Source organism: Castor canadensis, chromosome 6 (genome assembly GCF_047511655.1).
Source record: "Castor canadensis chromosome 6, mCasCan1.hap1v2, whole genome shotgun sequence".
NCBI classification, from domain to species: domain Eukaryota; kingdom Metazoa; phylum Chordata; class Mammalia; order Rodentia; family Castoridae; genus Castor; species Castor canadensis.
This window is the reverse complement of record NC_133391.1, coordinates 116,734,260-116,756,026: the sequence shown is the minus strand read 5'-3', so window position 1 is coordinate 116,756,026 and position 21,767 is coordinate 116,734,260. Positions and strand designations below refer to the sequence as shown.

The following is a 21,767-nucleotide window of genomic DNA, read 5'->3' as shown; positions in this document are numbered from 1 at the left end:
TCCCAGCTATCTGGGAGGCAGAGATATGGAGGATAACTATTAGAGGCCAGCCCAGGCAAAAAGTTAGTAAGATCCCATCCCAACAAATAAGTCAGGTATGGTGGCACACATCTGTAGTCCCAACTATGCAGGAAACAGGTAGATTGGTTAAAGTCTAAAATTGGTCCCAGGTCAAAACACGAGACAGAGCCTACCTGAAAAATAACTTTAAAAAAAAGCAAAAAAGGTAGGAGGGCATGATTGAAGTGGTAGAGTATTTGCCTAGCAAGCACAAGGCCCTGAGTTCAAACCCCAATACCACCACAAAAAAAAAAACTCATAAAGTATTTGAAGAGGAATATTAGTTATCATTTGTACTTTTACTTAACAGCTTATCAAAATTCTGTATCTAAGACATGAAAACTTTAAAAATCACTATTTCTTTAACATTTAAATTTATTACAAACTTAAAATTCCTTAAATAAACTAAACTACAAATTTAATGGAATTGTTTTAAAACAACAAAATTCTTATATAAAAGACAAAATATAGAGCCAGATATGGTGATACACACCAGTAATCCCACCTACCATGGAAATAGAGGCAGGAGGATCACAAGTTCAAGTTCAGCTACAGCAAAGTTTGCAACACTCTATCCCCAAAACAAAACAAAACAAACTGAGTCTAGCTGGCTAATCTAAATATATATATTTACCATAAAAGTTAACACTTCTTTTGATATTCCCAGAGTTACAAAAATTGTATGAGATAGAAAACAACATCTTGACCAACTTTGGTAACAGACTCTGGGTTACTCCCATGAGACTGACTGTTTCTCTGAAGAGGATTCAAATTGGAATAGCTAATTAGTTTTGCTCATAACACTTTCAACTTCACAAAGGGAGGTTTTTTTTTGTTTTGGGGTTTTTTTTTTCCTAGACAATATTTTTATTTTTCTCTGCCTCTATTTTAAATATATCTCACTCTTGATGCTCTATAGGTTGTTCTTCCCTTTCTTGGTACAATTCTTACTTTTCCCAAGTCTACTTGACTTACTCACAGCACTCTCTCTTATTTCTCTACATGTACAGTGATAAAAATATTCTAAGCTTCATAAAGACATATATTTAATAAAGAAAACAAAATGAATTGGGGGTATAGCACTTACCTAACATGCATGAGGCCCCGGTTTAATCCCCAGCCAAAAACAAAAAAAAATGCACATGTATTAACATGTCCCTAACTTTTCTTTTTAAGATGAGGTCTCACTAACTTTTGCCCAGGCTTGCTTTGAACTGTGATCCTCCCATATCCAACTCCCGTGTAGCTAGGATTACAGGTGTATACCACCACACCCAGTAGCAAGCCCCTACTTTTTAAAGTATTTAAAACATTCTGTTTTAATGACTTTTATTTTTGTATTGAGAAACCTTTCATATACTCTTACATTTTTTTAGTGTTATTGTGAACTGATGATCTTTTCACAAGTTTATTTCCATGAATGAAAAATGACTGGGTTTTTTTCACCTACCTAATTTACATAGGTTGGCCAGTAGAAGCCACAATGAACTGGTCCTTTGTTCTTTGAGCACTCAGTCAATATCCCTGAAAGATTACTTGCTTTTTAACAATATGATGTCTCAGACCTATCCTGATATAGTTATGCTTCAAGACAGAATAGCTATCTATTAAGGACAAATGGTTTATTTAGAACTCAAATACCCATAGCATCCATACACCTGACACATAGCCACTTCAATAAGTATTTGTTAAAATAATGAACAAATAATATTATAGACCAAAACCTAGGTGTTAGGAGTGCATGTAAAAGTTTGTGATTGGCAATGTAGAAATGTAAAACAGAAGCCAGAGCTTTATGAATTTATCTTTTCCAATTTTTTGGCATGTCCTTGTGCTTTTTTCTTAAAACACAAGGTTTCATTGGCTACTCTGAATATTTACTACACTGAGACAGAACATACATAATGTTATCTCCAGAAAAGTCAGTAGGAGATATCTCAAAGAGTAAGAATCATTCTCTAATACAGCTGAAACTAACGTAAAATTGGCCTTGGGACTGCCAGTCAAGAAAGGCATGACATACATACTAATAATATCATGAACGGAGAAAATAAACACTTTTTTTTTCAAATTTGAGTCCCAAAAAATTATAAGTGAAAAGAGGAGACATTTAGAGCAGCAGAAACTGATTGTAACTGCTCTATTTCTCCCATGGCCAACTCTAGGCAGAATGATCCAGGGCCAATGACAATATTGATTTCACATTTTAAAATACATGTAAATGAATTCATATCTAAGAAAGCCTTATATTTTTAGACACAGACAATTTTCTTTATATACCTCTACCCATGAAAACATACCTCCAATGTTTTGATGGTTCAATGAAAGTTCAAGCTGGGGAAAGGTTGCATTGAATATTGAAAACTTTTTTCTAGTTCTAAAAGAAATCAATCAATAAAAAATTAGATGGAAAGAAATCAACACTATTTCTCATTCAAATATAATTTAAACTTTTTTCATTTTATTTATTTATTTATTTTGTGGGACTAGGGTTTGAACTCAGGGTTTCATGATTATAAAACAGGAACTCTACCATTTGAGCCACATCTCCAGTCCAACTTTTTTTTCATTTAAATAAAGAGCTTTCCAAATAAAGCAATTTTTGCTATAATATTCAAATTATTTTTACAATTATTACCATTCATTAACATTTACATTTCAAGTCATTGCAAAAATAGAGACCTGAAAAATAAATGGGTGAATTCAGGAATACAAAAAAGTTACATTTAAGTCCAAAAGTGACTTTGGAGATGGCTGTCTTCCAAATAGGAATAGTGGTGCCAGGGAATAAATGGTTCTGAATTAGGTAGCTCAACTACCTACATCCTTAAATGCACTAATAGTTTGACATTACAGTTTTAGATATAAGAGAAAAATCACTAATGAGAAATTTCTCAGATATTATTTATCATTTTTGTATTTCATTCAGGCAAAGAAAAAGTAGGAAATACTGAAAGGAAGATGCTGAAAGCAAAATAAGGGTCATGCCCAATCTGCAATTTTGATCCTTTCCTCTGGATAAATGAAAGTTGATAGAAGAAAGGCAATCAGATGGGGTTTTTTCTTTGTCTGCATAATTTACTGCTTAAATTCCATCACTATATCTTCCGTTTTTTTTTTAAGTCTCATTTCAGATGTTTTAAGAACAGTTTTTATGCACTAGGCATAGCAACTTAGATCCTAAGCAAGAATAATAAAACAAGCATTTTCTGTCAAAAGACAAGTAACCAATGTAAGTTATCTTGAAAGTGGAAATTAAACTGCTCAGATAGAATGATAATTTCTATTGAGGTAAACAGAAAAAGATGCTGAGGTTTTTCCTAAAATGTGTTTCTTTAAGAACAAGCTTATTGAAAACAAAATAAGACCATAGTTTGAGTCAATAAAATAATTCTTAATTGCAAAAGAATTTAAGACATAAAAGTCTGAAAATACAGCAAAATTTCATCTAAGTTCTTAAAAATATTAATTTAAATTAGGCAAGACTGCAAATACTCTAAATAGTTCAATCATAGATGAGTGGTTAAATATATTATTGTACAGTCATACAATGAGATATTATGTCACTAAAATTCATATGTTTAAAAAAATTGACATGAAAAAATAACTGTGAGAAGCCACTAAAATTTAAAAACAGGATACAAAACTATCTGCAGAATGATTCCAATTCTGTAGAAAAGTATAAACAAAGACAAATATATATACACACATACATACATAAACACACATACATAAATATACATATCCATATATATACAAAGTCTAAAATAAGATGTTCCAAAATGTTAATAGTCATTCTCTGTGCAGTAGGATTATATGCTATGTCTTTTCTTAGTCATAGACTCACAGACTTCCTTAGTCTTTTTCCTATTTCTGTAAATGAATTTATATTGCTAATATTTGGGTTAAAGGGTTATTTTACAAAAATGCTTCTCAAATTTTTTGATCTTTGAACAGCTTTACACTTTTAACAATTACTGAGGATCTCAAAGAGCTTTTATGAGGCTTATATTTATACTTTAACATAAAATTTAAAACAAAGAAATTTTAAAATATTTGTTAATTTTTAAATGGAAATAAGGCGGTAACATATTACTATATTTTATAAAAATTATATTTTCTAAAATGAAAAACATTAGTAAAAGAACTTGCCATGTTTCACATCTTTAAAATCTTTATTGCAATATTAATATTGAATGTTAATAGACTCAACTCCCCCATTAAAAGACACTGTTTGGCAAACTAGATTAAAAAGGAAGATCTGACAATCTGTTGTTTACAAGAGACCCACCTTATTGACAGAAATAAACACTGGTTTAGGGTGAAAGGCTGGAATATTTACTAAGGCAATGGCGCCCAAAAACAGGAAGGAGTAGCAATACTTATATCAAAGTAGACGTCAAACGAGATAAAGGATACTTCATACTAATAAAAGGTGCAATACATCAAAAGGAAATAACAATTACCAGTCTATATGCACCAATGTCAGTGCACCCAATTTCATCAAACATACACGAAAGGACTTAAAAGCACATACAGACTCCAACACAGTCGTAACGGGAGACTTTAATACCCCTCTACCAATAATAGATAGGTCATCCAAACAAAAAAATCAACAAAGAAATCCTAGAACTAAATGACACCATAAATTAAATTGACCTAGCTGATGTCTACAGAATATTTCATCCAACAATGGTACAATATACATTCTTCTCAACAGCCCATGGAACTTTCTCCAAAATAGATATCTTAGGACACACAGCAAGCCTCAGCAAACATAAGAAAACAGAAATAACCTCCTGCATTCTATCTGATCACAATGCATTAAAACAAGAACAAAAAAAAACCAGCAAAACACATGCAAATAACTAGAGGATGAATACTACATTGCTCAGTGATCAGTGGGTCATAATAGAATTAAGAGAGGAAATCAAAAGGTTCTTGGAAGCTAATGAAAATAAAAACACAATCTAACGGAACCTATGGGACATAGCAAAGGCAGTCCTGAGAGGAAAGCTTATAGCCATGAGGTCATATATTAAAAGGACAGAAAGATCTCAAATAAACGACCTAATCCTACATCTCAAACTCCTAGAAAAACAAGAGCAAGCAAAACCCAAAACAAGCAGGAGAGAAATAATAAAAATAAGGGTCAAAATTAATGAAATAGAGACCCCCCCAAAAAAATCAATGAAACAAAAAGCCAGTTCTTTGAAAAAAACAAGATTGACAAGCCCCTGGCAAATCTGACTAAAATGAGAGAGAAGACCAAAATTAGTAAAATCAGAAACAAAAAAGGGGCGATAACAACAAACACCATGGAAATCCAGGGAATTATCAGAGACTACTTTGAGAACCTAATTCCAAAACTGGAAAATCTTGAAAAAATGGACAAATTTCTAGATACTTATGACCATCCAAAACTGCACCAAGAAGATATTAACCACCTAAACAGATCTATAACACATAATGAAATTGAAACAGCAATAAAGAGTCTCCCAAAAAACAAAAGTCCAGGACCTGATGGATTCTCTGCTGCACTCTATCAGACCTTCAAAGAGGAACTAATACCAACACTCCTTAGACTTTTCCACAAAACAGAAAGGGAAGGAACATTGCCCAACTCATTCTATGAAGTCAGTATTACATTCCTCCCAAAACTAGACAAGGACACATCCAAAAAGGAAAATTACAGGCCAATCTCCTTAATGAACAGTGATGCAAAAATCCTCAATAAAATAATGGCAAACCAAATCCAACAACACATCAGAAAGATCATTCACCATGACCAAGTCAGCTTCATCTCAGGGATGCAGGGATGGTTCAACATACACAAATCAATAAATGTAATATATTACATTAAAAGAAGCAAAGACAAAAACCACATGGTCATCTTAATAGATGCAGGAAACACTTTTGTTAAGATTCAACACCACTTCATGATAAAAGCTCTAAGAAAATTAGGAATAGAAGGAATGTACCTCAACATTATAAAGGCTATGTATGACAAACCTATAGCCAACATCATACTTAATGGGGGAAAAACTGAAACCATGCCCCCTAAACGCAGGAACAAGACAAGGATGTCACTCTCCCCATTCCTATTTAACATAGTCCTCGAATTCCTAGCCAGAGAATAAGGCAAGAAGAAGTCATAAGGGAATACAAATAGGTAAAGAAACAGTCAAAATATCCCTATTTGCAGACAACATGATCTTATATCTCAAAGACTCAGAAAACTCTACCCAAAAACTTTTAGACACCATAAACAGCTTCAGCAATGTAGCAGTATAGAACATCAACTAACAAAAATCAGTAGCCTTTCTACACACCAACAATGAACAAATTGAGAAAGACAATAGGAAAACAATTCCATTTACAATAGCCTCAAAAGGAATCAAATACCTAGGAGTAAACTTAACGAAGAACATAAATGACCTCTACAAGGAGAACTACAAACCACTGAAGAAAAAGATGGAAGAAGACTACAGAAGATGGAAAGATCTTCCATGCTCATGGACTGACAGAATCAACGTAGTAAAAATGGATATACTATCAAAGGCAATCTACATGTTCAATGCAACACCCATCAAAATTCCAATGACTTTCTTAGCAGAGACTGAAAAATCTGCCCTAAAGTTCATTTGGAAACACAAAAAACCACAAATAGCCAAGGCAATACAGAGCAAAAAAGAGCAATGCTAGAGATATCACAATACTTTAAAAAACTTCAAACTATACTACAGAGCTGTAGCAATAAAAACAGCATGGTACTAACACAAAAACAGATATGAAGACCTGTGGAACAGAATAGAGGACCCGGATATGAATCCACACAGCTTTGCCCACCTCATTTTTGACAAAGGCACCAAAAACATACTACGGAGAAAAGATAGCCTCTTCAACAAATGTTGATGGGAAAAGTGGCTATCTGCTTGCAGAAAACTGAAATTAGATCCATTCCTGTCACTCTGTACTAATATCAACTAAAACTGGATTAAGGACCTTAATATCAGACCCAAAATCTTGCAGTTAGTACACGAAGGAGCAAGGAATACCCTGGAAACAATAGGTATAGGCAAGGATTTCTTCAGTAAGCAGCAGCCCAGCAACTAAGAGAAAGAATGGATAAATGGCACTACATGAAATTAAAAAGCTTCTGCAGAACAAAAGAAATGGTCTCAAAATTGAAGAGACCACCCACAGAATGGGAGAAAATATTTGCTAGCTATACATCAGACAGTGGACTGATAACCAGAATATACAGAGAGCTCAAAAAACTAAGCTCCCAAAAAAAAATCAATGAACCTATAAAGAAGTGGGCAACTGAACTAACGGAAATTTTTCAAAGAAAGAAATCCAAATGGCCAAAAAACACATGAACAATGTTCACCCTGTATGCCGTTTACCGGCAGAATCTGGGTGACCAAAGCTGTAAAAAGATGAGAGGACTACTGAGTCCTGCTGAATAGCCACTTTAATGAAGTATACATTGCTTTTTAAAAACTCCTTTTATACAGAGAGCATTTGGTCAGAAAAAGCATGCCAAGTATTATGTGTCAAGGCTACATTAGTACAGGGAAGCACAGTTAAAATTAACTCTTTGTTTTATCTCCTTTAAAACAGGAACAGAGAAGCAGGAAAAGCACACGGTCAACATAACCTTCTTATTTACATCTGAAGGACATGAAGCCATCTGGGAACCTTGAATACTGTTTTTCTGGATGTCTGGCTTTCTCACAAGGCCAGATACCAACTGGCCACACAGGCAAGGTCTGGTCTGAGATTTTTGCCCCAGTTCCTTGGAGCTTTCTCACAAGGCCAAATGGCCAACTTACACAGGCAAGGTCCCACTGCTGGCTCAGACACACCCTCCCCAACCATAAAGGAAATGCAAATCAAAACCACACTAAGATTCTACCTCACCCCTGTTAGAATGGCTATCATCAAGAACAACAACAAATGCTCGCAAGGATGCGGGAAAAAGGAACCCTCATACACTGCTGGTGGGAATGTAAGCTAGTACCACTACTTTGGAAAACAATGTGGAGGCTCCTTAAAAAACTAAATATAGAACTGCCATATGATCCAGCAATACCACTCCTAGAAATATACCTGAAGGAATGCAACCCAGGTTACTACAAAAGCACCTGCACACCCACGTTTATTGCAGCACTATTCACAACAGCCAAGCTATGGAAACAGACAAGATGTCCTACAACCGACAAATGGATCAAGAAAATGTGGTATTTATACACAATGGAATTTTACTTAGCCACAAAGAAGAATGAAATTTTGTCATTCACAATAAATGGATGGAACTAGAGAACACCATCTTAAGCAAAGTTAGCCAGAATCAGAAAGCCAAAAATCACATGTTCTCCCTCATATGCAGATTATAGACCTAAAACAAATGCAGTAGTATTATTGGACATGGGTCGCACACTAAGGGGAGAACACACAGGAGAAATATGGAAAAGGAAAGAAAACCTAAAACTTGGATGTGGTTGATGTGCTCCCTGCTGAGGAGTGAATAAAGTAATCTTACATTGGCAGAGACCACTATGGGAATGGGACCAGGAAGAAGTGAAGAGGTCTGGCAGAGACAAACCAATGTGGGTAACAATACACAAGTGCATGGAAGTAACACTAGCAATCTCTCTGTATAGCTATCTTTATCTCAAACAAAGGTGGGAGGGGGAGTGGTGCAAACAATGTCCACACATGTAAGTAAATATAAAAACAATAAAATAAAAGAGAAAAGAAAAGATATAAAAATCTCTATTGTATAGCTTAATATAAGACAACCAGTATCTTCTATCTGCTACTTCATTCAGTCTTCTATATTATTTGTTTAAAGTATGTAACAAAAATCTGGCCTCACAAAGATAGGCAGTTGGAAAAGGGAGGAGTATTTTACGAGCCTTTTTGGTTAAGTGTGGATCTTCTTCATTGATAATACACCAAAATTCCACATGTGATAGGATTGTTATAAGTTAATAAGAATGTAAAACTGAAACAAAATTAATGACCTTTTTGTGTCACACTAAAACCAACTGGTCTAGCTTTCACCTCATATGGGTCTTTTACCCCTGCATGATTTTGTAACATACAGTGGTCTTTTAGGAAATACTGATTCATTGATCATTAGCTCTTCCTAATATTGACACATTTCATTATAAAATATTTTTTAAAAATCACCTTTGTGATTTTTAGAAAGTCACGAAGGTTAAGGGGGAGGACACAAATTTTCCAAAATTCCAATTTGAAAGTTTGTTTTTTCCATTGGTAACAATTATTATCAGTTATTTTTCTTGAAATGACAAGCTTACTTTATTCATTTTCAAGAAAATCTGCCATATAGCCAAGTGCGAATAACTAGTTTGCTTGTCAATTATTCTTTCAAGTTAAAAAGAAAAAAGTGAAATTGGTTTTCTTACAATGCTTACAACTCCAACAAGTACAACTGTGCTTTCCTCAAGTTGACCCCACCCTTCAGTAAATGCACAGAAGTACTTTAAGAATACCTCATGGAGAATATTAACAAGATAAATACTCAAAAGTGGATAATTCATAGACTCCAATAACTTTCCTACCTCATCAAAACGCATTCTTAAGTAAAATTAGCTTCTTCTTTTTTTTTTAACTGCTAGTACATAGGAGTGAAAAACAGGATGACTACTAGTATTTGGCACCACTGCCCTGATTCCTGTTGAGGCTCTGACATTTTAACTACCACTGCCTTAAAACTGGCAATGCAAATGTAAACAACATGAAAGAGGCAAATAATGTTACTAGTGTTACTGTGAAAATAGTTTTAACCTCACAGACTCTCTTAAAAGCTCAAGAACTTCCAGGGAGTCCACAGACCAAAGTTGAGAACCATTGTTTTCAGAACACCAAAAGAATATAAAGTTTCTTAAAGTATTAAATAGTTGCATTAAGTCTAATTTCAATAAGCTCTATAAATTCTCCATTTATGCTATAAATTCACCTTTTATATAAGTTTAATAAACAGAATCAACTTATTTTAATCTGATTCAATTTTTCTTATGAAACAAAATTTATCTAGAAATGTTTATAAAACAACATATATTTATGCTACTAAAGGAGCATTTATGAAAAATACACAATAATTCTAAAACTCTTAAGAAAATGAAGACTTATCCTAGACATGCAAAATAACAACAACAAAAAAAACCCACAATATGATGAAGTCAAAAGTTAGTATACTTACTGTAACAGAGCTTTATTTCGTGCTGTTTCATCTTGAGGTTGCTAGAAGAAAAACGGTAGTTTTTTCCAATTGACAAATGTTAATCTAATGCCAGAAGCTTAAAAAATTAACATTTAAGATAGTTCTTACATTAGTCTTTTTCAGACTATTTTTTTATCGTGGCAAAATATACAAAAAGTTTAGCATCTTAACACTCATAAGTGTATAGTTCTGTGGCATTAAGTACTCACATTTTGTATAAACATTACCACCTTTTATTCTAAAACCTTATCATTTTCCCAAGATGACACTCCAGACTCATTAAACATGAATTCTCCATTTTCTTCTACCCTCACTCATGGCAACCACAATTCTACTTTCTGTCTCTATGGATTTGACTACCCTAGGAGTATCACATAAGAGGAATCATATAGTATTTGTCATTTTGTGATTAGCTTATTTCATATAGTACAATGTCTTCAAGGCTCATCCATGTAACATCAATCAGTATTTTCTTCTTTTTTAAGGCTGAATAATTTTCCACTGCAGGTGTGTTCATCATTGATGAACAAACACTTGTGCTGCTTTCCACCATTTCTGGCTATGGTAGATAATGCTACTATGAACATGAGACTACAAGGATTTCTTCAAGTCCCTGCTTCCACTTCTTTCAGGTATACATTCAAAAGAAGAACTGATAAATCATAGGTTAATTTTACATTTAATTTTTGAAGACTCACCATACTATTTTCCATGGTAGCCGTTATCATTTTACATTCCTCCAAGCACAAAGGTTACAAATCTACCACACATCCTTGTCAACAACTGTTATTTTCTGGTTTTTTCTTTTAACAGCCATCCTAATTGATGTGAAAGGGTATCTCAATGTGGTTTAGTTTGCATTTCCCTAATCATCAGTAATGCTAATCATCTTTTCATGTGATACTTTTCTCTTACGTTTTCTTCTAAGAGTTTAGTTTTGGCTCTTATGTCTTTATCTTAACTTATTTCTATAAAAGTTGTGAGATTTAAGTGAAGAGGAATGGAAGAATTCTTTTTTTACTCCTAATTTTTCTCCTCTTCATTAATTCATGATGATTCTGTGGAGTTATTCTTGTCAGGTTCTGAACTCGAATACTTCCCTTAAGGACCAGTAAGTATACACTTCTGTGTTATAGCATTCAGTGATAAGCTGCTTCTGTCAAATTTAAAATCATAACAGAAAATCTGAGGAAAGAAGCTGAAATTCACTGATACAAAATTTCCAACTTAACATTTCACAGCATATTACTTTAGAAGGACCTATGCCTTACACATGTTGTCAGCATTAAAAATCTTTAGGAAAAAATCCCTCTTTGGGGGCCCTCTATATTTGCTTCTGTGATTAGTAACAACTTTTAGTTTTCCAAAAATAAAGCCATTAGCCTAAACTTGCAGGAATTTTGGTGATCACACCAACACAGTCAAAAAATAACAACAAAAACACAAATAAAGCTCTGTGAGAACCCCAATCTTCTCCAATCTAATGTTCTGTGTTATTTATTGATAATGCATTCCTACATACCTCAAGTTTATCACATAGTGTCCATGTGTTTATATTTACCAAGCAGGCTTTACAAAATTCAAAAAACCCAGAGATAAGAAGGAATTTCAAGAAAAAAAAAAAACCCTAGACACCCCCAAGGACTAATTTAATATACTTATATACTTACTAGATAGTTTTGCATCTCCACAAAGCAATTCAAATATCTGTACTATCCACTTCATACCCCTTACTAAAAGACCAGTAACTTTTCCTGTTGAGGGCTAATTGTTCACTTGACCATTTAGGTAGATAAATGTAAATGTAAAAAATAAGAAAAACTGACTTTCTCTCTTCTATAGGCAGAAATAATAGCTGTAGTTATTCACTTATTAATTAACAAAATTAAAGGAATAGATTTCAGTCAATTCTTTCACAAGGGATCCACAATACACATGACTACATTTTTCTCCTGCCCCTACATCCTAGTATTTTGGTCAGGACATTTTTTTCAGAGCAGATTGTAAGAGGCTACATTAATTGCATTAATTTGGAGGATCTGGAAAAGAAGAAAATCTATTTATATATCTTAAATCAAAAAACAATCCTCCACAATCTAAGGTCACTCTCTTTAGCTGAATCATGGATTACCAGGATGGAGTATAAGTCTGGCCAGCCAGATGAGCCCAAACAACCCTAGCTCTCCATGATACATCAGATGTCTCCTATGCACTGCCCTCACATGCACTAGAGTGGAATACTTACTCATCACTGGTATTCAATGTTTTACTAAGTTGCTTGTTAATAGCATTTGCCTAATATATCTTTCTCTCAGACTCAGATACCCAAATTTGGTTACCTACAACGAATTTTTAAAGCATTTCTAATATCCGTATGATTCTCCTTTAGAAGACTTCATTTGGACAAATAGTACCTCTGTACATTACTTGGATTATTAAATGCTGAAGTGGTTGTTTGGCAGTCTACTCACAGGTATCTAAAATTAACTTAAACATGAAGTGATTTAACGATTGAATTAGAACTTTCTTTACTCCAGTTAAGCTAGGTGACAAAGTCCTATTTTCATGCCATTTCTTCCGAGAAATATTCCTAAGCCACTGCAACTTCTGGGAATAAACATCAATTCTAGGACTGTAAGAATTAAATCAGACCAGAATCAGTTAATGAGTTAAGAATAGTATAACAACAACAACAACAAAAAAGTGGTAAGCTCAGTAGAGTCAAGGTTTTCCTCTAAGTTTTGAAAAATCACCCAAGACTTGGCAGTCCAGCATTATTTATCTGAGAGTCTGCTAGTAGTGAGGAGAGGAAATTGAGGCATGGGAAACAGCAGCCAGGAATTTACAAATAAGTACTGTACTAATGAATAGCTTGCTTAAAAACATACAGATACTGCTTTCTTTGCTTTAAACCTTACGCTTCCTCAATAAACTGCAACATTTACTAAAAAGAAAATAAAGGAAAAAAGAACACCTCTCTCTCTCCCTCTGACCTTGCCCACTTGCCCAAAAATAATTAGTGTGCTCTGAAAACTAAACAAGGATATCTTAAAAAAAAACAACGAATCCTGGAAAAGAACACCTAGAAAAATGACTCCTCTGGGCACAAGAAGTATTTATGAAGGTGATATCTATCTATCTTAAATGGAGCATATTTTGAAGTCTCTGGGCCTAATTGATAAAACAGTGTAACAGCAAAAATGATAAAATATACTATGTGTCAGAATAAAGAGGTACTCTTTCCTTAGGCAAATTTGAGCCAAACCCCCAGCCCACTTTTTCCCCATAAATACCCCTGATGTTACAGTATTTGTTGCATCTGTTATTGTATGTGTCTGCACCCATGTATGGGTTATGTACTATATTTCTACCTTTCCTTTGCCTTGATGTGCTCTGAAATTCTTGTGACATCATCATGAACTCAGTACCCAAGGGCCAGGCAGAAGCCTCCTCCCTTTTGGAGACCTTCCCCCTGGAGTGTCACCAGTTCTGGTAACAGTAGGAGAAATGTTACCCAAATCCTGGAGATGCACACACACACACACAAACACACTTGATCTCTCCATGAGCTCTGGCCTCAATAACCTTGATCTCTTCCATTATCTGCTTATCAACTGAGTCTGTTTCTTCATTACCTTTTCCATATTCACTTTGATATTCATTTTTAACTGATTTCACCTCCACATATGTATGAAAATGGAAGGAGTAGGCTGTAGGAAGGGGAAAGGATTCAACCTAGAGTCACACCTCACAAAGAGCCCTGTATTTCTAAGAATAGAAGACGGAAGAAGTGGTCTGCTGGTAGTAATGATTAAATAATCACTATTCCATGTCAAGTATCTTACAGATGACCAAAAAATGATCGTGAGACTAGTGATACCCACTGTATTAGTTAGAGTTCTCCAAAAAAACAGAACCAAAAAGACATGGGTATGTAGCAAAAAAGAGGTTTATTATAAGGAGTTGAAATTAAGTCCAAATCGACAGTGTAGGCTGTCGATTTGTAAGAGAGCCAATGGTACAGTTATAATCAGGTCAGTAGATAGTGAACCAGAAGAGCTAATAATACAGATGAAGTCTGAAGAGTAACAGACAAAAAGAAAACAACAACAACAAATGGATACATAGAGAGATCAGGAAAGTCAATAGTATAGATAAAGTCCAAAGACATCTGCTTCTTGCTGGAAGCAGCATTTTTTGTTGTTGTTGTTAAAATCAGGTACTTGATTGATTAGATGAGGGCACTCTGTTTTACTTAAGTCCACCGATATAAATGTTAATCTCACTTCAAACCACCCTTGCAGAATTACATATGACATACTATTCGGAAAGTCTGTGGCCAGGTCAATTGACACATAAAATTAACCATCACACACACTATCTTGATAGACACCAATGTCTCCAATTATGTCTCCAGACATTATCACTAAAGTCTCCAAATAAAATCGAAAGTAATTCATACAAAAAATTTAAAACTGTGTTATACTTTGAATCTGGAATGTTTTCCCCAAAGACTCATGTGTTGAAGGCTTGGGCCCCAGTTCAGGCGGTATTACTGAGAGGTGGTGAAAACTTAGGAGGTGGAGCATAGTTGGAGGAAGTAAATCATTGAAAGCATGCCTTTAAAGAGTATATTCTCATTCATTCTCTCTCTCCTCCTCTCTCCCTCCCTCCCTCTCTCTCTTTCTCTCACACACAGACACACATACACATACACACACACACACACACACACACACACACACACACACACACACACACACACACACACACACACACACTCTTTACTACTCAGCTGCCATGAAGTGAAAGCAGCTCTGCTCTGCCTGCCATGTGCTCCTGTAACAATGTTCTGTCTCACCACAGGCTCATAACAATGGAGGCCAAGTGACCATGGATGGAAACTTCTAAAACTGTGAGTCAAAATAAGTATTTCTTGCTTTAAGTTGATTTTCTCTGGTATTCTGTCACAGCAATGAAAAGCCAACACAAGCTGCTTGTTATATAGTACATGTATAAAACTAGAAAAGGTATTGCAAAACCCAACATAAATGAGCATGAAATACATTAAAAATTAAATATTTTAAAAATTAGCATGGCAGATACCAAATCAAAGATCTTCTTTCTATTCCTAGTTTGTCCTTATTTAAAAAAGCTCATCATTTCTAAAATAGTCTTTTTTGAAGTTGAAATGGCAATTGATTGAGTATTTCGATATATTTAGAAATCTGTTAAGCAATTATTTAAAATTTATTTAAAAGTCTGATTCAAGTTGTAAAACCAATATTTTTTCCTTTAAAGAACTCTAAGAAAGTACTTTTCAAGTCTTTCCGTTTTCTATCTCATAAAAGTCAATTTCTCTCATATAGTTAAATTTCGGGGGATTTATTTTCACAGAATAAAGTAAAATCAGGTTGAAAGTAATAACACATATTGATTTAGAAAACATGTATTAATAAAATTTGCTACACTTGGGTTACATTATCTAACTTTAAAACAAAAAAAATAATGGGCATAAGGAAAAATTAAACAAGGTATCTAGTTTTCCAATGAATGTACAAAAAAAAGGAGGACAACTACTTCTTTTGTCCTTATTATCCTAATTTCACAAGCCCATAGTCACCAGATGGAATATTTACTACCTGATGATAACCTTTTGAAAGATACATTTATTGATTCTTCAAATCCTCTAAGATAATTGTTCCTAGATGGCTGGTCATCAGAAATTTCTTGGGAGGCTTTTAAAAAATGGACATTCACAGGTTCTATTTAAGTACAGGTCTAGGAATCCATATTTGAAAAAAGCTACCCTATCCAAATGTGGTGGCTCGTCATGCCTGTAATCCTAGCTACTTGGGACGATCATAGTTCAAGGCCAGCCCAGGCAAAAACACTAGCCCCTATCCCAGTGATAAATAACTAAAGCAAAAAGGGTATGGGCCATTGCTCAAGTGGTAAGCACCTGAGTTCAACACCTAGTACCACCACACACACACAAAAAAAGCTACCCAAATTAATGTGATTCTCAAGCTTTCAAAACCATAGTCTGAGGTGCAATTAGAAGCCTGCTACGGTAATCACATAACAAATGCTTATAAGACAAACTAAAAAAATATGCTTTTCATTTCACAGTCACTGAAGCTAGGGAGGGAAATACTCTTTTTCCTTAACTTAGAAATTACAAAACCAACTTTTAAATTATTAGAAGCCAAATATAAGTATCTCAGTTTCAAGGAAAAAACCTGGTATTTAATTTTTCTTTTTATCACAGATAATTCATGTGATAAACTTTCCCGGCTATGTTATTAAACATACCCTCACATCACTCTTTGGAACTGCTGCCAGTTCTTTTATTAAAATACATGTATCTTTTCTTCCATTCCTTAAACCTTTGTAGATAGATGTCTCTGGCTAGCTAATAACCTAATCATGTCAAAGCTAACTGAATCATCCCATACTGAAATACTCTGGTGTTTGCAATAAAAAGAAATAAGTAAATGGAAATTCTTAGTAGGAGTGTTACACATATACTCACACATATAAACCAACAGAAGATTCTTTAATGACCCATATCTCTAATTATATCTCAAAGACTGTTATCTTCTTCACAAATGTACGATGTTCTCTGACATAAAATGGAGATGAAAACTACAATTATTACATTCTATTTTAACCTCTGTTCCTTTCCTGAAAGGACAAAAAGGGAAATATATTTTAAATAACCCCTCCTAAAACAAATGGTTTTTATCCAAGTGGCAGCACAGAAATAGAATGACTGGTTAAGAGGTTAAAACTGAATATAGGAAAAAGAAAGAAGCAAAAAAAAAAATTAGTCAAATAGAATTACCACTAGTAATTTTCCAATTTGAGAGATAACATTTCCAATTTTTCATATGTATGTATTCAATACACAGCCTACATACCTGTAACACTATATCCTCACTAAGAATGGGCATCACCCTATTTTTATTCCTTTGCTGTTGTGAGTGCTTTCTGAGTCTGAGCCCAAGTTGAATCTCAGGAGAAGATGTGCCTAGAATGAAATATAATCAAAAATCATATGTAATAATTTTATTGCTCTGCTTTGATGATGACCCAAATATTTTATAAATACTGTTAAATTTACTAAAAATAATTTGGTAGAGGTGGAGAGTATAGTTCAGTGTTACAGTGCATACTTAACATGTGTGAGGCTCTGGGTTCAACCCCCAGCACCCCAAAAATTGTGTATCATAATTTCTTACCTGTTCCTTTTCTGTGTCAGTGTTTTAAAGTTATTAGTTAGTAGAAGGTACATATGCTACACTGAATAAAATAATACTAGATATTTCTTTGTCTCAGAATGATGAATATAAGGGATATATGGTATAGACTTAAAACACTGTTAGAAATAATCTTTTAAAACTGAATTTTAGGGTTTTTTTAAGTCATAATATTAGTATATAATCCTAAAAAAGCCAGGGTTTTGTTTTCCAAATGGCAAATCAAGTCCATTTTTTAACTTTTCTTCCTATTCAAGTTCCTAAAAATGATTAGTTTTTTCTAAAATCTGAAGCAATAATGGAATAAAAGGAAATGTAATTCCTATAGATCAAAAGAGGGAAATGGACTAAAGGAAAACTAAACAGTAGTAAACAGCTTGTTATAGACTGTTTGTATTCTCCCAAAAGTTGAGAATCCCTAGCCCCCAATATTGATGATATGAGTAGTGACTTTAGGAGGTAATTAGATTTAGCTCATGAGAATGGAGGCTTCAAAATGTGATTAGCATCCTTATGAAAAGAAGAAAAAAAGAAACTAAACACTCTCCTTCCTTGAGCATAAAGAAGAGGTCATATGAGCACACAGCAATATGGCAGCTGTCTACAAGCAAAGAAGAGAGTCTGTCTCAGAAAACAAATCTACCAGCACTTTGATTTTGGACTTCCCATCCTACAGAATGCTGAGAAATAAATGTTTGTAGGTTAAGCCACCCAGTTAATGTTAGTTTATTTATAATAACACAAGATACAGGAAAAGGAGGAGCTTCCTCAGAAGTAACTATATATAGTTCTTCCATCAAAATTCCAGAAACCACCCACCTCAGACAGAGCATGCTACCATTAAAACTTGGAAAGTGAAAATCAGAAGTGCACAGTGAATAAAGTCTCATACTTCAGTAAGCTTGCTATTTGTAACAAAGAAACTTAGTATGAACACTGTGGCCAGCTACTCTATGTAGTACATCTTCTTTACCAGATATAGAAATGTATGAGAAGCTTAAGATGCTAAAATAATTGTGATGGCACAGAAACAGTTATATAGATTAGTGAAACAAAACAGAGTGGGAAACACACTTTCATACACATACATATATCATGGATTACCCAATAAATAATATTGGGACAATTGTTTGACCATTTGACAAAATAGTTAGAACCCTTCCTTTTCCATATGCTAAAATATTCCAAACACATTAAAGAAATAAATTTACTAAATGGAAATAAGCAATATATTTTATAGTTTTCTGGTAGGTGAAGTTTTCTTACATTTGACTAAAACAAAAAAGGCAAACAAACAAATAAACCCCAGCAGAAAAGACTAACATATTTACTTTATTAAAAACTTAAAATTTCTTCACACAAAACATATTATGAGTAACATTAAAAGAAAACCCGACATGGGATAACCAGACACGAGGTAAAACTATAATATAACATGGTACAGGTTTGCTGTCATTAATATATACAGTGTTTCTATAAATCAATAATAAAATGAGAATAATTAGGAACATATAAGCAATTCACATACAAAATAACAACTATGAATGACCAATATTAAAATATATCTACCTTGATAGTCTCTGAAAATACAAATTGGAATAATCAGATACTTTTCATTTGTCAAAGACTGAGTATGTCTAAAGATGACTTCCAACCTCTAGGGGTAATACTATCAAGAGCTAACATGGGTACATCTCTCAATAGCGTATCTATTTTAGTAGTTATTCTAAGGAAATAATCAGAAAAAGTAAGAATAGTACACGTATTAAGGTGTTCATATTTGTAATAGTACTGAGAAAAATCATAAATATCATTAATGTATTAAATAAGGAATACAATGTAATAATAGGTAGCACTTTAAGACATTAGGGTAAGCTCCTTTGATGTAGAATTAGTACTTCTTTTGTATAATGGCAACAGGGGAGACTGGAATTCATTATGGCCTATGAAAGCCTGAGAAAGAAGTCAGATTAAGAACAATGATTATCCTAGTTTGGAGGTGGTGGAACAGAATGGTTTGGGGGTACAGTTTAAGGTTAAGAGGCACACACTACTTAGTAAATCCATGAAAGCCTACTGGACTTGTTAAGGATACAAAACAGATTCTGATTCAACAAGCAGCCAATCAATGAAACAGATATACTTGCACTGGTGCAAATGTAGGATAAAGACACAACTCCTACTTCAGTAGCAGACAAGAGGTGTCCATCTAAAAGAGAACTTGCTACTTTACTCCAGAATGCTATCCTTACTAACTGAGAATATATTCTCAATTAGAAAACTAACTACTACAGTTTAATTTTCTCTATTCCTTCATTTTCCCCTTCCCTTGTCCTTTGAGCATAAAATAGCTGATGTATATTCATAAACATAGTTTTTTAAAAAAATAAATGACCAATTCATGTTTTGACAAAATCAAATAGAATGGGATAGGGAAAATACTGATTTTGTAAAACCACCCACTTTTTCCATTAGTAGAATGCTCACTCAGTTTTTATCTTTATATTTTAATAAGTTATTTTGTTTTCAGTATTTTAACTAAAAAAAACATAAAAATCCTTGCATACTTTAACTGGAGATTTCTAATGTTTTTCACTTATCATTATGAAACCAAGAACAATTTCATGACCTTGTGTACATAGCCATTACTTGTAGAGCAATCAATATTTTTCTTTTATTCATATGTGCATACAATGTTTGGGTCATTTCTCACCCCACCCCTCCCTTACCCCCACCTCCTCCCTCTCCCCCACTACCCCCTTGCTACCAGGTAGAAACTATTTTGCCCTTATCTCTAATTTTGTTGAAGAGAGAGTATAAGCAATAATAGGAAGGAACAAGGGTTTTTGATAGTTGAGATAAGGATAGCTATACAGGGAGTTGACTTGCATTGATTTCCTGTTAGAGCAATCAATTTTTAAGTAGGGATAAACTACTCTAAAAAAAAGAAAATTATATTATTTTCTCTTCAAGTCAAACATCTTGTTTAAATATACTTACTTAAAATAAAAAAACAAAAATTAAAAAAAAGAAAAGATTACGTGGTGGCACACGCTTGTAATCTCAGCACAGGAAGTAAGGCAGGAGGACTGTGAGTTCCAGACAAGCTTGAGCAACATAGTGAGACCCTGTCTCAAAAAAAGACAAAAACAGGGCTGGGGACATGGCTCAAGTGGTAGAGTGCCTGCCTGGAAAGTGCAAGGACCTGAGTTCAAACCCCACTAGCACAAAAAAAAAAAAAGGAGAAGAACAAAAACAAACAAAAGACTGTGGTAGATCTATATAGACAAGGAAATGAATATTTAGTATGATACCAATTATGAAGAAAGATATTTATATTGGCATAAAAATGTCTAGAAAGATATTCAAATACTAAACACTGACAATAGAAATGAAATTATAAGGAAGAGTGGAAAATGAAACCTTTCAGCTTTTACATTATATACTTTATATTTTAAAAACACTTTATACTGTTAATAACTGGCAAAAATAACAAAGGCCTATTCATTTGGAAAAGGAAAGTAAGGAAAGAAAAAAAGCTTGGTTGGAATATTGAAACAGATCTCTAGCTCCTTCCTGCTGGCATTCCAAATACCAATATAAATAGGAAAGACTACTATAAGATGAAACTTTAACCTTCTATTGGGATATCAGATGAGACAACGTATCACAAAAACATGTTAACTATCCAACAATACACAAAAGTTACAAGACCTTCATGTGTGCTAAAAAATTTTTTATTGTTTTACGCCAGTTTCTAGACATCTTCCAACATAAAAGAAGGGCTCACACGAAGAAACCATAAAAGAAAATATCTTTTTGAGGAAAGAGTTTTTCTAAAATTGTTTAAGCCAACCTAGAAATAAGCTCAGGAAATATGAAGAGAATTTGCGTAAGGCAAGGTAGGGTGTGTGGTATATTTTAATTTTAAGCTATAAGAATACAAAGTATTAAAAGTAATAAAAGTTATCAAAAGATATTATTTACTTTTACAAATGACAGGTTTTTATGGTTAAGCTGGAGATCTGTGGGGTAGGGAGAACAGCCATCTAGGTGCTACTTCAATACCTCTGGGCCCCTTGTAGTTGTCTTAAACATCTTCTGGAAGCTTCAGTTCACATTGTTGTCATGATTATGATAGACTTTAATCAACATTAGGGTCTATTACAAATGTCTACAAGAGACTT

General features: G+C 33.8%; 1 protein-coding gene across 6 annotated transcripts in view; it reads right to left on the bottom strand.

Moving 5' to 3' along the window:
* Ankrd31 (ankyrin repeat domain 31) overlaps window positions 1-21,767 on the bottom strand; it is a 186,755-nt gene that overhangs the window by 155,677 nt on the left and 9,311 nt on the right. For 5 of the 6 annotated variants that reach the window (XM_074077275.1, XM_074077276.1, XM_074077279.1 and 2 more), the window contains exons 3-5: window positions 17,242-17,351; window positions 10,298-10,338; window positions 2,361-2,437 (exon numbers count right to left, since the gene is read on the bottom strand). In XM_074077275.1, the coding sequence (XP_073933376.1) occupies window positions 2,361-2,437; window positions 10,298-10,338; window positions 17,242-17,351 (228 nt within the window). The remainder of the gene's footprint in view (window positions 1-2,360; window positions 2,438-10,297; window positions 10,339-17,241; window positions 17,352-21,767) is intronic. The other variant, XM_074077280.1, reaches the window with a different exon arrangement.